The sequence below is a fragment of the Morone saxatilis genome, unplaced genomic scaffold (genome assembly GCF_004916995.1).
Source record: "Morone saxatilis isolate NCDOM2014 unplaced genomic scaffold, NCSU_SB_2.0 Contig5, whole genome shotgun sequence".
Lineage (NCBI taxonomy): Eukaryota > Metazoa > Chordata > Actinopteri > Moronidae > Morone > Morone saxatilis.
In genome coordinates this window covers 11,112,311-11,128,054 of record NW_023340095.1, presented here as the reverse complement: position 1 = coordinate 11,128,054, position 15,744 = coordinate 11,112,311, and the positions used below count along the sequence as shown (strand labels likewise).

General features: G+C 39.0%; 1 protein-coding gene across 1 annotated transcript in view; it reads left to right on the top strand.

Annotated features, from left to right (window-relative positions):
• The window catches only part of abca12 (ATP-binding cassette, sub-family A (ABC1), member 12), a gene marked incomplete in the record, with an annotated part of 66,129 nt that overhangs the window by 17,829 nt on the left and 32,556 nt on the right, over window positions 1–15,744 (top strand). Inside the window, 16 exon segments of the mRNA XM_035677215.1 lie at window positions 690–802; window positions 1,058–1,125; window positions 1,480–1,628; window positions 1,775–1,896; window positions 2,715–2,857; window positions 4,811–4,966; window positions 5,185–5,402; window positions 6,442–7,389; window positions 7,586–7,692; window positions 8,886–8,992; window positions 9,617–9,816; window positions 10,256–10,332; window positions 11,234–11,364; window positions 12,754–12,927; window positions 14,592–14,756; window positions 15,042–15,237. Of these exon segments, the coding sequence (XP_035533108.1) occupies window positions 690–802; window positions 1,058–1,125; window positions 1,480–1,628; window positions 1,775–1,896; window positions 2,715–2,857; window positions 4,811–4,966; window positions 5,185–5,402; window positions 6,442–7,389; window positions 7,586–7,692; window positions 8,886–8,992; window positions 9,617–9,816; window positions 10,256–10,332; window positions 11,234–11,364; window positions 12,754–12,927; window positions 14,592–14,756; window positions 15,042–15,237 (3,074 nt within the window).

Sequence of the window (15,744 nt, the reverse complement as noted above, 5' to 3'; positions counted from 1 at the left end):
TAATATGTTATACAGTTGAAAAAGGCTTGAAATGAATACCCATCAACAAATGTGCATACAGAAACAAACAGAAACCAAAAATATTATATTCATAATGTGAATTATACAAAATCATTTAATTTTTTTTCAGCGTCACTTTAAAGTCACTATCCACAATCAGAAATGATAAACTAGTTCAAATGGTGCTCCAGAATAAAAATCTACAACAGGGGTTTGGCTTCTAGTGAATATTGGATATTTTGCTAATGCTAATCTGCAGGATATGCGAGTAAGCTAACAAGTTTGCCATGTCAACTTTAAAAGGTGATAATGTCGGTTTTCAGTTTACAGCTGTGGTCAAACATTCTGTTTGTGCATATGTTATAGGGAAATAGACTTTGTTAAACACTTTTTTCATCCGTGTTTAAGAGGTCAAACATGAGGTCAGTCCTCTGTTTTCAAGGTGCTTTTGGTTTTACTATCCTACATATGGTCAATGGAACGTAAAACAATAGTCAGTAGATAACCATCAGGTGTCTGCCTTCCAATGACCATAATTAACAACCACTGTTCCAGAATGATCATTTAAGCCAAACAGAAAGCTAGAGTGCATGAATTGCTGAAATACTTTGATGAAATCTGATGAGACTTGATGACCTTTTCATGAAACACGTTCAGATGTGAACTATTGATATGTTTTGTTTCTTAAGAATTTTGAATGAGATGAAGACAGTCCAGAGCCTCCTGCCACCAAACAACACAGCCCAGGCCTACATTTCTGGACTCATTAACATCACTCACTTCATCTTGGAGTCTGGCCAAGGCAAGTCAGCTTCCCTGTGTCACTGTAGGAGGACAACATGTTGAATCTTGACAAACTCTGATGAGGTCATATTGTACACATCATTATTGAAGCGTTAATGCGAGATAACTAAAGAGCTGCGGATCAAAGTAAAACAGTGTTTTTGTTGTCTGTTGTAAAAATAAGATCCATTCACCTCTAGCGTTACTCAGAGGATTTTGTTTGTATAGTTGAAATTTAGGTCCACTTTGTGAACAATATTTCTTGTGATTTCAGGCAACATGAGCCTCTGGGCAAGTTTTGAGTCTGCATCACTAAAAGATTTGCCCATGATTACTGACCAGGTAAGGCTTAAACATGTCATGTGTGTATGAGAAGTTAATATTTTTTTCTCCTTTTAATTAAGTTTAAGTCTATGCATGTTAAATATGACATTGCATTAAAAATAAGATGTGGATAAAACATCTCAGTTTAATCTCTGTTGATACTGGTACTGTTGGCCAACGTCATGTTGCAAACCACAGATGTGTTGAGATAAGTTAGTTATGAGGTTATTGATGTGCAGCATCATTTAGCATCACAGGCAGACAAAAACATGATCTTATCATTTATCAAAGTTGTGTGCACTTAATATTATTGAAGTCTGCATGTGAAATATGTAACCTATTTTCCTTATTTTCCCGCTCTTTTATTGTCAGGTGGGAAAACTCTTGTGCATGCTTTGGCCTCTTGTCATGGGAGGTCTAGGCTCACAGACGGCTGCTCCATCTCTGCAGAGCTTTGCTCATCTTCCTTCAGTCCTGGAGCAGATGATGACCGGGAAGGCAAACAAAACCACGTGGAACCAGTACGTTTACCACTTTAGTAATTATTTGGTGGTGTACATAACTTGTACATCTGTGTGAGTTGATAGTAAAGTTCTTTTTTTTTTAACTTGAGACTGTTGTTCAGTTGCTTCTTGCCCTTAACCGAATGCCATGTGTTTTCTCACAGACTTGAAAAGATGCTGTCAAGTTATTTGCAGATACATGGAACAGATATGTGGGACCCTTCTGTTATTCCACTGATTGAAAAAACTGTTGGAAATACAGTAAACAGCATGCAAGCAGAGATTGGTAAGAACACTACTGAATAACTATTGTCTTACATTTGTGTAGCCATGACAAGAATAGAAGGAACAAAAGTCACTGAAGGAAGAATTGCTTCATATGATCAGTGCATATAAAATATTAAACACAGATGATGATCTTTTGACTTGGCTTGGTTATACCTTGCAAAACACACCTTTCACACCATGACACATTCTAAACTGGCCAACTCTCCAGTATGTGTGCAGTACCTCTTTAATGGATCAGTATCAGCTATAATTAGTTATATCCCATCCTTTGTTTCATGTCAGTTGAACACACAGGTGTTTTGCATAGTACAGCCATTGTCAGCTCTCTCTGCTGTCTTCCCCACTCCGATGAGCTGTGTGTGCAGAAGCTTGAGCTCGGAGGAAGGAGGAGGAGAAACAAGAGAGCGGTGGAGAGCTGCACATTCACCACACAGTAATCTATTAATGTAATCCACTCAAAAGATGTATGGATGATGATAATAAACACTCAACACAATACAGATCATCAGGTAACTCAGGCAAAGGCTCCACCAAAGAAAGAAACACTGTAGGAGACATTTAAAGGGAGAGAAAAATTCCCTCAAGACACCGACAAGACCAAAAAAGATTACAAACAGGCTTTGTTTGGCTGTTTTGTAGCCTGCTTTGTTATTATGAATAATAAAAAAACATTAAGCTATCGGATTGGGACTAAGTATCACTCAATATTACTCAGATTGGGATCGGGAGCAACTTTATTGCGATATCCCTGTCTTGTACCATTTCATGTTTAATATACATACCCTGTTTTTGTACTTGTGTCCCCCCCCCCTCCAGAGCTGATACAAAGCCTACAGATGCCAGTGGTGACCCTGATGGAGGAAATTGCACAGTCTGTGAACACCAGTCATTTTAACTTGTCCGAAGTCGTGGAAAGACTGCCACTTGCCATTGAACGCACCATGCAGGCAGCTCAGCAGGTTAGACTGCCACTGTTCTCCCTTGATGTCATCACATTGATGTCATTGAGTGTCATCACAGTCATTTGCTGGCCTTTTGTTGTGGACATGTTTGCATGTGTGTGTGAGAGAAACAGAGAGAGGGAGGTAGAAAGGAGCTGTACCGTTGCATTAATCTTCATGCATTATGGCCATTAACAATACCAATCTTTCAATGCCTATCTCTGATGTAAGAGCACGTGGGGGCGTGTTGTTCTTTGTATGTTTGGAATCTGTCAGTTTCACCTGCCTTCGTAGGCATTTGCATGCATATTTACCCTTCAACAAGGCTTTTGACACAACAATCTCACACCAGATCACAAATAGCATGTGGGTATGACTGGTTAACACTCTGAATGACTTTATCAGGGTGCAGCTGTCAACTTGATGTTGGTGGAGTTTGTTACTTAAATTATTTATGCCTCATCTGAAAGTAAATGTTAAGAAACATTGCTTTTGGTGACACTGATAGAAGGCCATCTGATCTACATTGTAATGGAAAAAAACGCAGACAAGCTGAAACAACTTTAGTGCTTGTCAGATTTTGTCACATATGCTTCCCCAAACTAGATCCTGAGCCACAAATTGGCAGGCTGATACTGACAACATTGCCTTATCACAGATAAATCAGTATTTATGTTGCCATGCAAAACAAAAAGCAAAACAAGCAAACAAAACAGCAGCATATTGAAAGGTGTAACGTTTTGTAAACCCGCAGTGATACACCTGACAGGTCTGTCTGGTCTATTCAGTAATTACTATTAAGTTACATCATCACCTCTGACAGTGTTAATTATAGCCTTTATAAATATAGCATTTACTGCAAGGCTCATTTATTGGATCAACTTAAGTCAAATTATACTGGCCAAAAACAACACAAATCACAATTTTACAATGATCAGAATTTATTGGGATCTTAGTTTGATTATCGAATGAATAGTAGTATCTTTAAACCTACGAATAAAAAAAATTCTTGGAGGGGATTCTTTAAGACAAAATCCTCTCAAATTCTGGATTTGTGGTGTAATGTTCATTTACTGTGGGTTCATTGACATGAAAGTTTGGGAACCCCTGTACTAGTAAACTGGTAAATTTGGTATGTTTTGTATTTTATTTAATGGTATAGTTTGACATCTTGGAAAACCTTTCTTGCCAATACATGAGAAGATTGAAACTACTTTCATGATTTTACAAGCTACAGTATCGCCAGCAGGGTTTAGCTTAGCTTTGCAAGACTTGAAACCAGGGAAAGGGCTAGCCAGGCTCAGCACAAAATCTCACAATGAACATGTTACATTTCATATGTTTAACTTGTAGAAAAACTAATTGGTAAAAATGACAAATTACCGCCGTACAATCACAACTTGTTAAGAAAACTAGCTGCTTATTTACGGCATCAATCTTCTCATCTTTTGGGAAAGCAAAAAGGTGTATTTGTCAAAATGTCAAAATATTACTTAATTTACTTTAATCTGCTGATCAAAACCTACAAATACATTTTACAGTTATTTTTATGTTTATTAATCATATTATCTCACCTCAGTAAATTGTATGTATTGTATCAGTATCAGATGAGCTCTAATCCATACCATGATGAAGGTATACTGTTGTGTAGCAGAACACTATTAAAGTGCTGTGCTTTGTCATGTGTATACCTTGGAGAGAACCTTACAACCCTTCTGACTCTATAGTTGATTTACTGCTTGTGCGCAAACATTGTGTGCACATATGCTGTATGTATGAGCATGTATGTGGAAGTCAGTCTTTGAGAAAACATAATACCTGTGTGAAACTTTTGCCCTTTTATTTGCCTCTCTGTAAAATGCATGAACAGAGAGATTATGTTATTTCCCACTTGCCTTTGCCTTTTTCTCCGAACAATGCTTATGAAACACAATAACACATTTGTCTTTTTGTTTACATCTTTCCCTCTAGGCTAATGGTACATTGGAGTGCAGTGAAGTTCTCAATGCATGGGAGCCAGTAAGAGAGGCAGCGGAATTAAGCCATGCCGCCATGGCTATGTGGTGCAACATCAACCTGCAGCCTGTTTTAGAGGCCTATAATAGAGGGACCCCCATGAACATGAGTGTGAGTATATGCATGCCAAATTAAATAGGACATTGCAGACTAACATAGATAGAAGGGCATATTCTGACTTTGTTTATTAGATCAGGCTAGAATGTTGGTGCAAAAAATCCACTTATTCAACTACAGTTAACATTTTCACCACTTGGTGGCAGTGTTGACACACAGAGAAAGCTGCCACACTGCTAACAGTCCATCTCTGCTGTATGTTGTCTGCACAGCACATGGATGTGGGACCAGTGACTGTGAATGCCACAGCTGCCAGACTTGTTAAGATTGTACATTCTATCTACCAAGTCATCATTAACCGCACAGTTGTGACAGAGCACCTCATCATGACTTTGACCAGTCAGCTCTGTGCGCTGACAGACCAGCCACTGAGCCCAGAGGCACAGCATCAGTGGTACAACCAGCTCCAGGACATGCAGTTGCAAAACAGGTGAATATTTGGGCTTACAATCAGATTATGCCATTGCTAACATGATATGCTTTTCAAAAGGTTATTTGTTGTGAAAATGGCATCCCAGATCTATGTGATTATAAAGAGAACAGTTTTATTTCAAAGCCTGCTGAAAAAAAAAAAACACCATGCATGAGGATAAATCCACTATAGCATACTTTAGTAGACGCTTTAGTAGAGCAGACAGACCAGACCACACTGAAACCACAGGATATGAGCAAAGTTCAAGCAATAATAGCAAAATGTATTGCAATCACAAAACGGAACCCACTGAACATTACAGCCTCATCGTATTTAACAATCTGAGTGGACAAATACATTTGCTGCACATTTCCCTTTAATTTTGTCAAGAGTCAGTTGCATCGCTACACAGACCCGTACTAACCTATACATGAACTTACTACTCCATTTGTTGTTACATTATCCACAATGCACCAGTCAGGCCAATTTGATTCATACATAATTACACAAGGAACTGGAGTGACATTTGCATTCGACTTGAATAATTTAATGCAAGTCTGAAAAAACAGGCAGACCTGCTCAGATAGCGGCTTAACCATGATTCAGCTAGCTGAGACATCCTCTTAAAATTGATTTCCCTTTATTCGCCATCTGCAATAATGAGCCAGGCATGGTGATAAGGATCACATTCTGCATATCGCAGGGAATCAATCAGGTCTGACTACATGAGTTATAGATCATTGATCACAGTGGAAAGACTCCATGGTCTATTATCGAGAAAGAAATGGGAAAAAACTATGCTGCTAAGTATAAAGCAAAATGATGAAGAAATATTACTTCTGGTCACAACTGAGAAATTTGAATTCTGTGAAATCCTTGTATTGTGTAAATGAATCAAAAACATGGCATAAAAGAAGTTGGTGAGAATTAGTCCTTAGTTTATTATCTTATTCAAGTTCTTTTGGTCTTATAATCGACTTAATTTTGTTCTATTCATGTTGATATTTTTAACATGAGACTATAACTTGACATTAATTGAATTTTTTCTCCTCTTCAGTTTATCTGCCATCAAATTGCTCTCAGACGAGCTCCTCAGTGTTACTCCCTACCTCCAGCCTTACATTAAACCTATAGAGAAAACTCTGAGGCACATCCTGGAGAACTACCATCTCATTCAGGACAGCAGCTCAGCCCAGGATGTCTTCGGAGAAGCAGCAATGATCCTCCTGTCCTCTGCAAACATCACCGTGGATGACATGTTCTCCATGATGTGGGGAAATTTTTCTGGAATCAATGACGCATCTGTCACTGGCATGATAAGGGACGCTGTCAAACTGATGATTGACATGAAAATATTCGGGGATGCGCCTATGGTTTACCAAGCGTTGGAGCAATTTCTGGCATTCAAAAACACAAGCTTCATTGTGCAGAAGTTGACCGAGATGGCTGCATGGTTGTCTTCCACTGAAGCGTCTGGACTGGACCTGCTTACTCAGGCTCTGCCCAAAATCTATGACATCCTCAGGCCTCTCTTGTCTGTTTTTACCCAGACGGGTATGGGCATGAAACCAAACATGGAGCTGTTTACAGACCTAGCAGGAAACATAATTGCAATGTTGAGGCAGCTGGTAAGCACCAGTGGTCTTCTGGCCCCAATGAACCACCATCCGATGTTTCAGCACGAAATGACAGGCGGTAACCATACGATGAAGGGCCACCGGCGCAGACGTGAGGCCCCGTTGATGCCTACAAGGGACCCCATGGATGACTTCATAGACCTGTTCTACATTGACTACCCTGCCATGTTCAAAGCCATCTCGGTCCCTCCTACCACAGCAGAAATTATGGAGACAGTCCATGTGTTCTTTGGCAATCCTGATCTGAACGTTGTGGTGAAAGGAGCTACTAACAACATGCCATGGGGCTTGAATGCCTCTAGGGAAGAGACCGTTGATGCTGCCCTCGGGATGCTCACCTTCTTCACTCTCCCTGGTGCAATTCAGATGTAAGTCTTATTTACACTAGCCCAAACATGGATTTAGGAATGATAAAAAAGAAAGCACCTTTTTAGCTTCAGATATGAATTTGCCCCAACATCTAAAAACAACTGCTTTGAATCTTGCCTTTTTGGCTTGTTTTTCACCATTATATTACTCTGTGGGCCTCTGTTTCATAAGCAGTCCTTGTTCAATCTTCCCCAGGTCATCAATGGATCTCTTGATGAGTGCTGCTCATATTCTTCCTGATGGCTTTCCATTCTCTGCATTGCTGAAGAATATAACCACAGCACTTGCCAGAGAATCTCAAGGTAACTAAACGGTTCAGATCTACCTTCTTTCAGAGTCTGTCTGGACATTTAGAGGCCTGCTGGACTGAGGGCAGCTTCGTAATGAGATAGATATGTGCACTCATTAGGTAAATGGAGAATCCCCAAATGAATGACGTAATCCTTTTAGTTTCTCTAAATTAACTTTACCTACTGACTCCTCAGTGAAATCCCTCCCACTCATGCTTAGTCTAATTGCTGTACTGTAGAGCTCACACAGATGCTACAGCTTGTGTTTGCATACCTGCTGTGACAATATGTATGTAAAAGCACAGTCTGTCAGCCTGTACCATTAAACAGCGACACAGCATGGAAGAGTGCCACCTTTTTCTCTGACCTTCATAGCTATTGCTGGACCATGGGAAGACCATAAACCGTTTTGTTAATGCTGTTGTTGTATACATGATTATAGCGCAGCATAATTCATTCTGGAGATATGAGAAATAAGACTTCACATCGGCTTAACGTGAGCTCCCAAAGAGCCCAAGGCCATATGGCCCTTCTCCAGCAGAAAGCCACTCAGCACCTTTTTAAATCTCATTAGCAAAGTAGAATTCAATCACTTATCCCGTCCGCCCTCGCTAAACGTCTCCCCTCGCACTCACACAAGTGGACATCTATGACCTCCTTTTAATTGGCGTCTGTGCTTGTGTGATAATGTTTTTAGTGCACAGAATCTCTTTGTAAGCAGCAGCAGCTTCACTTTTCTGAAACCCCACTCATATTCTTCACACACATACACCCAGAGTGAGCTGTTGTAATTGCAAGGGCCTCTAGGTGTTGAGCACCCTGAGATTAAACATCACCATTGTCTAATTTTGGCCTAATTAAATATTCTGTCATCACATCTTGTTGCCTGAGGTGGTGCCTTTCTTAGGGCTTGTCAGATGTGTTTTAATGCACGACAGCATCTAGTACTGCTGGCCCCTCTGGCCCCATCAGTCCCGCACAGGGCTTCACTTTAAGCACATCATTTGCTGTTCGCTGCCTGATGACGCTGCCCCGTAATGGTGCGAGACGTAATGAAGCCCAGTGGGATGTCATGTTATTCTGTCACCTTACAGACCTTATTGCCCTCTTTTCCCTTTTCCATCCCATCTTCCTGTCTAACTCTAATAACCTCTTTCTTACCCTCATTTTTTCCCCTCTCCTTCCCTCTCTCCCTTCCATTACAGATAACCTGATGCTCATGCAGCAGACCATCCAAACAGCCGCTGAGCTCTTCCAGATCAGCCCGACAGATCCGCAGTTCTCACAGCAACTTGGCCACCTGAAATCCCAGGTCTCTGCACTGAACCTGCCACTTTCAAACATTTAACATTCATCAAAATTGGAAACATATTACTTCATTATGTCATAAAACCCTGTCAGGTTTCAAGTGTTTTAATAGAAGTGTGTTAATATTATGATACTGTGTCGTTTGAAAGTGTCCACCACCCACTGTGGTAGTGGCAGTCAAATTGGAGCGAAATATAGCTGCAACATGAACATGATTATGCGACAAAAACAACAACACCAATTAGACTTTGGTAACAGTTTGAAAGTTTGTAGGTTGACAAGGATTGTGATATGTTTTTTGATTAAATTCCAAAAGCTCTTATTTGTTGCCAGTGCCAAAAAATCTGCACATAATGAATCACCTAATGGGAAAGGCTGAAAGACGGAATCGTCAACACTAAAACGTTTCAGAAAATCCCAGATTAATCAAATTATTTTGTTTGATAGATTTTTGGGGCACAGTGAGGCAGCTTTTTTACAGGTTCTAACCCTGAAAGTCCTGAAATAAACCATTTAGTAAAATATGGGCCTCACAGTATGAATAACCAACCAATCTTGGTGTGTATATTTGATCCTGAGATTTGTTGAAAAACAAATTCTGGTGCTTACGTGAGTGATGTTTTTGTAGGTGTGCACCTTGGAGAACACAGAGTCTGTGCGTCTGTTGATGGTGGCCCTCTCCATCGAGCCCGGTCAGCTGTGTAACACTTTCCTACCCAGCCTCCAGATCTTGGTCAAGAGTCTGATGATGAACATGACCGCTCTGACCGATGCCATCTTCCAGGCGGTCATTGGAGACCCTAGAACCTACAATGTCCAGTCAATTTGGTACAGCACTGTCTCCTTCTTAAAGGCTTTTTGTTTATGTTTGTACAGAGGAAGCTGCTCTCGTCATCGTCTAGATATTTTCCTCTCTTATCCCTTTTGTATAATTTGCTAAATAGTATCAGAGAGTGGTCTGGGCTGTTGCACTTTACAAAACCCACCTTACAGGATTTGAGGGTATTAAAGTTTGCAAAATGAGGCAGTTACCTCTTGTTGTTGTTAGGGGCCAATAAGCAATGTTACCTTGCATTGATATAACTGAATTTTCACCTTAGCCCATTTCGCCTGCAGCACGCCTGGCAGCATTTTTTTTTTTAAACGAGCCAAGGCTTCTTCTAAAGAAATATATTTTTGTATATTTCTTGTTAAAAGTGCATTTATCTGTTTGTGTCTTATGTTTCTCTCTGTGTGTATTTGCATGCATGTGTGTATGTGGATACAGGAACTCTGAGTTGACTCAAGGTTTCAGCTTTAACACCAGCAGCCTGCGCTCTCTCCAAGTTAACATCACCTCCCCAGGTGAGACATTTTACAGTTCCTGTATTTCACAACATGATATTATATATTCCTGCACCACTACTGCACTGTTTATAGTAGACCTACCATACATTCCCCTCATTCCTGTTTTTCCCACTACTCTTTGTGGCTGATTTTGTTGTTTTGTGTACAATTTCTTGCCTGTCTAATTATGAATTAGAAAAAAGGATTGAAGAAAGAAGTAGAGTTTATATCCAAAATGATATACATACTGTACATTTTTAAAGACTGAATATATATTAATTTAGGTAAATATACAATGTACAGTTGTTATTGTGATCCAAAACATATGTTTTAAACTGTCCAAAATTCTGATTTAGGTTTGTGGTTACTTTTGTATCAAAAGGGCCCTGCCCGATGTGCTATCAGTAGAAAAAGCTGATCAAAAACCTTGTTTCCATAACAACAGATTGCTCTTTTCAGCCCACCCGTTGCTCACTTGTATCTGATGCCACCATTTTGCTTGTTGCTGGATTATCTAACAATAATACCTTATTATAGCAGCCAATTTCTCCACTGTCACTTTGTCTATAATTGCTCTCAAACAGCAGCCAGGTGTAGCTTTTGTATGAAACTGGTATTGGCAACTGGCAATAAAAAAAAAGAAAAGAAAGCTACATGTGAACCCACCCTGAGGCAGCTGTTGCAACTATTTTAAAGCAGGGAATGCAACTGGGATGCTTTTACATTCAGAAATAATTATAAGACACCTGCTTAAAAAATGTAGTGAAAAAAATGCAACTAAAAGCAAAAATAATTCTTAGGAGATTTTACAGGCTGTTTTTGTATAGTTAACCATTATAGAAGTGAAACTAGATATTAAGAAATTATGATAATAATAAATAAATGTTTCTGCTTGCACTTATGTCACTTTATTTCGCAGGAGTGGTGACAGTCGGTGAGATCCTGAGAAATAAAACAGCCTTCTTTGTGGATGTTCAGCAACACATGGATTATGACCCAGCGGCTCTCCACCTCCTGTTGGAAACCACTCTACCAAACAACAATTTAGTGGTGAGCCAGGGATGTCCTCACTATGTACCCACATATAGCGTATAGTGTGCAAGCAAACATTTAATCACTACCTCACTCAATTTTAAAGACAAAGTTTAATGCTCGGCATCTGCAATATTGCACAGAAATCACCCTACTACATTCTTCACGAAACAGTGTGGAACAAGGTCAATGTTGGTTTCCAGGTCTGTTTCTAGGTTGTTGCTCTCATGAGACATATTCTCTTGAAGAGAAGTACTTTTACACCCTTAAATCAGTGCCATATCCCAGTGGTGGGAGAAGTACTCAGATATTTCACTTAAAGGACCGGTGGTCCAACATGTAGGAGGATCTATTGGTAGTAATGTAATGTAGTATTCATAGATATGTTTTCATTAGTGTATAATCACTTAAATACAGGAAACATTGTGCATTTAAAGTAAGTTAGTAAAGGTACACAGTATTAGCATAAAAATATACTTATCAAAGTACCAAAAGTACTCATTATGCATCACGTCCCACTTCAGAATAATTAAATTACTTGACTGTAATTATTGATGAATTAATGTGTTAGCATCACTAATGTTGCAGCTGATAAGGCTGGAGCTAATTTTAGCTACTTTATGTACTGCTGGGTAGCTTAATCTATAGTAATACAGTTGATTTACATATTGTATTAATAATTAGAATCTGCAAAGTAACTAGGAACTAATGGCACAGGAGTTGTGTCTTGTAAAGCAAGCTGGTTTTATTAATACCGTATCAATCAGGCTAAAATAAATCAAATTTGAATTTACAGTACAATGGATACTGAAGTGACAACCTAATCAAAATCAGTCAGTGACTAGCAACTGTACATGGACCATTTTCGCTCGACTTAGTGGAATAAAAGGTTGTCTTCTCAAAGTCTTTGCTAGCTAGAACAGCACAGTTTATGTTGCAAAAAGTGCACAGAAAATCATTTAAAAATAGTTTGTCAGCAGGTGGTAACACATTACGGGAGTAAAATATCACTAGATGTGGTCGTACAGCAGCTGACCTATGTGACTCATACATTTCCCTTGAATTGGAACAAGCACATTTCTGTGATTGCCAACTTGAAAGACAATTAGGTCTGAATGACACTTGTATGCACACAGTTTTTTCCATTTCAAATAGTTACTTCGCCAGTGTCTCAGCATGTAAGTTTGATTGCACGCCATTCTTGCCAAGCATTCAGAGCAGCAAGTTGTTTTCACCAAATGAAGGGGGGGGGGATCAAACCCACCACATTCCAAAATGCCACACTGGCTCAGTATCTATCTAATTTTGTATCAGCAAGGAGAAGGTAGAGAAACTTTCTCTACCTTCTCCTGTGCTTCTGTTGCCAGTAATAACTGTTTCCACACTCTCTTAATGCTTTCGAAACAGATCCTGTCCTGGTTGGTCAACCTGCGTCACTGCAACTCCACCACACCATTCATGAACATGACAGAGACGGACGTGGCCATCTATAGGACCTTTTGCTCCATGTCTGTTGAACAGTGGTACAGCTTCTCAATGCTGATGGCTCGCCATCTCAACATGGAGAAAGTCATCTACAGAGTAAGACGGAATTCAGTCTTTTATCAAAAGAAAAATAACATGCTACACTTTCTTCTGAAGTTAATACTTTTTTCGCCACTTTAAAAGAAAAAAACAACAATCAAAGAATAAGAGAGTTTGATGATTGCACATTGTTCTGTATTGGCTGAATTCACAAAGAAAACGTTTCTGTTGGGCAGTTGCAAAACACATTTGATGCTGCAGTGTGTTTGAGGAACATGTACGTCAGAAAAAGATGCTTTTGTCCCTAGACAAAGCTCTGTCTCCCTCATACATAAAAAAAAGACTGTTTTTCCATTTGATCTAAGAAAACAACCACTGTCCATCCCAAAAACTCCAATAAACCATCCATATTTATACGTATATATGTATTGATATGACACTTGTAAAACACTTGTAGGTGTAGAGCAGCTCTAGTTACCTAGATACAGTGATTTAAAAAAGCATACCAGCAGGTTTATTTAATAGGCCTCTGTTTTATTTCAACATTTTCTCTGTTTGTTGTTTCTTTGTCCTAATTGGGGTTTTTGACATGCCTTTTGGTTCTAATCTAATTTCATCACCTACAGATGTACATACTCCTACTTAGCAACGATATATTTGCAACATAATTTCAATGCAAAAACAATGTCTTTCATTATTGATTGCTTGATTCCCAGCTGTATTTAAAGCTCAAAGGATCAAATGACTAACTATAATGTAAAAAGCATCACTTGCGTGGGCATAAACCCGAAGTATATTAGTTGCCCTCATCTCTTTTTAGTACGTTTCAGCTCATGGTTTTGGTTTTACGGTTTGCAACTTCACTGTTTGAGTTCATTTTACTTCTGTTAGCATAGTTTACACACATAGTGGGCAGTGGTAGGCCCCACTGTATGCCGCCTGCCAAGAGGCTGATATTTCCCTCAGGAGTCGGTGAAGGCCAAAACGGAGCTAAAAGGAGAGTAAATATCGGATTTACCAGTAAAGTAAGACAGTATATAGTTAGGCTAAGTGTTGGAAAGACATCTTTAGCTGCTTTGTTGAATTTTATTGTAGCATATTGTTTCCTGGTAATTTAGCTCTACTCTAAAAGTGTGCACAGTTAAAATAAGAACCGAAAACTATTTGACCAACAGAGACTAGCAATGGTTAATAATAGCCTCTAAAGTAATTTAATAAAATACATTTAATATATATGCTGAAACTGCTTTTTTATGTATCTTATTACCTTGACTAAATCAACCAAATTCTTTTAATCTAGACTGAGAGGAAGAATAAAGTGACAACAAGGACAGAGAAGAAGCAAAATGCCAAATGCTGCAATATGCTCGAAAACAAAAAGTGAAACTGTGACTGTGGGATATTCTTAGAAAGGCATTTTTTCATTATGAGGAATAACCTCTGCTGTTTAATCACTTTTATCCAAATTGGTGAAAGAGCACTTTGTTGCTGTTTTCCACGACATACAACCTTTAGGTTTAAAAGAGATCTGCAAGATAAAGCAATGCACGACAAAGGAAATGTGATCTTTGGAAACATAAAAAATGCACTTATAAATAAAACTATAGGATACTGTCCTACTTTACTTGAAAAGTGTCCTGAAATAACTTTTGTTATAAATTGGCACTATACAAATAAAATTGAATTAAACTGACTATAGAAACATGTTTTCTTTCTTTCAGATGGTGTTGTCTGAAGACATGCAGAGCCTGGTGGGACTCATGCTTCAGGTGGCTAAGGTTCTAACCAACATGATGAACACGTTTCTTCCTGCCATCAGTCAGCTGCAAAACTACCTGCTCTCCATCAATGACCTCAACCTGGTGTCCAACAACGAATTTAATGAAGTGTGTAGTCTTTACTATATACTATACAGTGCTTTACCCTTAATGTATTTGTGTGTGTGTATGTTTGTGTGAAACTATACTATAACAAAAATAAGAAAGGCAAATGCTTCAGTACTCAAAAATATTCCTGTGACCATACTCAAACAACTTTAAATTGTTCTGCTAAGGTTTGTTTTAAATGTTTTATTGAGGGCTCCCAGCTGGTATTACATGATGCCTCAAATTACATGACAAATACAATTAAAAGTTTCAGAAATCAAGTTTCAAATTTAAACTTTTCCCCAGATGACGAGAGGACTGAGGAGCAGCATCTCTACCAAAGCTACATTCGTCACCCTCTCTCGAGCATTGTGCAGTAACGGTATCATGGCTCTGTTTGGAATCTCCCAACTCCCCATCGGGTCGGAGTCAAGCCCCTCCTTCCCCGACGACCGCAAGAGGGAGGAGATGATCGAGCGGTTCAAGATCCCACGAAATGCCAGTATGTTGACAGCGCAGTCACCATTCTTAACCCATTTATATTTGATCTTGATATCCAGTGTTTTTCATGGGATTCCATTGCTATCAAAAGCATTTATCATTAGTATTATGTAGTAAAAAAGTAAAAGCAGCTACCATATAATCAACAAGAAATAACTAATAACTAATGATTAATGCACATCAAAGAGACATTTTCCTAGCTTTACGTGGTAGTGTTTCTATTTGTCTTCTTATCCTGAATCACATATTTGGCAGGAAAGTTTAACCAGTAGCTAGCTAGCTGTTCAAAGGAAATCTGGAGTTACCGATGATGGCTGTTTACCACCTTTAGTCTCACTTCACAATTGCTAAAGGAATGAGGATTAAAGGATAAGGCTGTTGATATTCTATTTTTCTTGTCATCAGCAAATCCCATGAAAAGGCCAAAACTAACAAATGAACTGATCCTACCACAAAGTATTGTTGAAACAACATGACCCTTTATACAGACTTATACATTGTTGGTGTT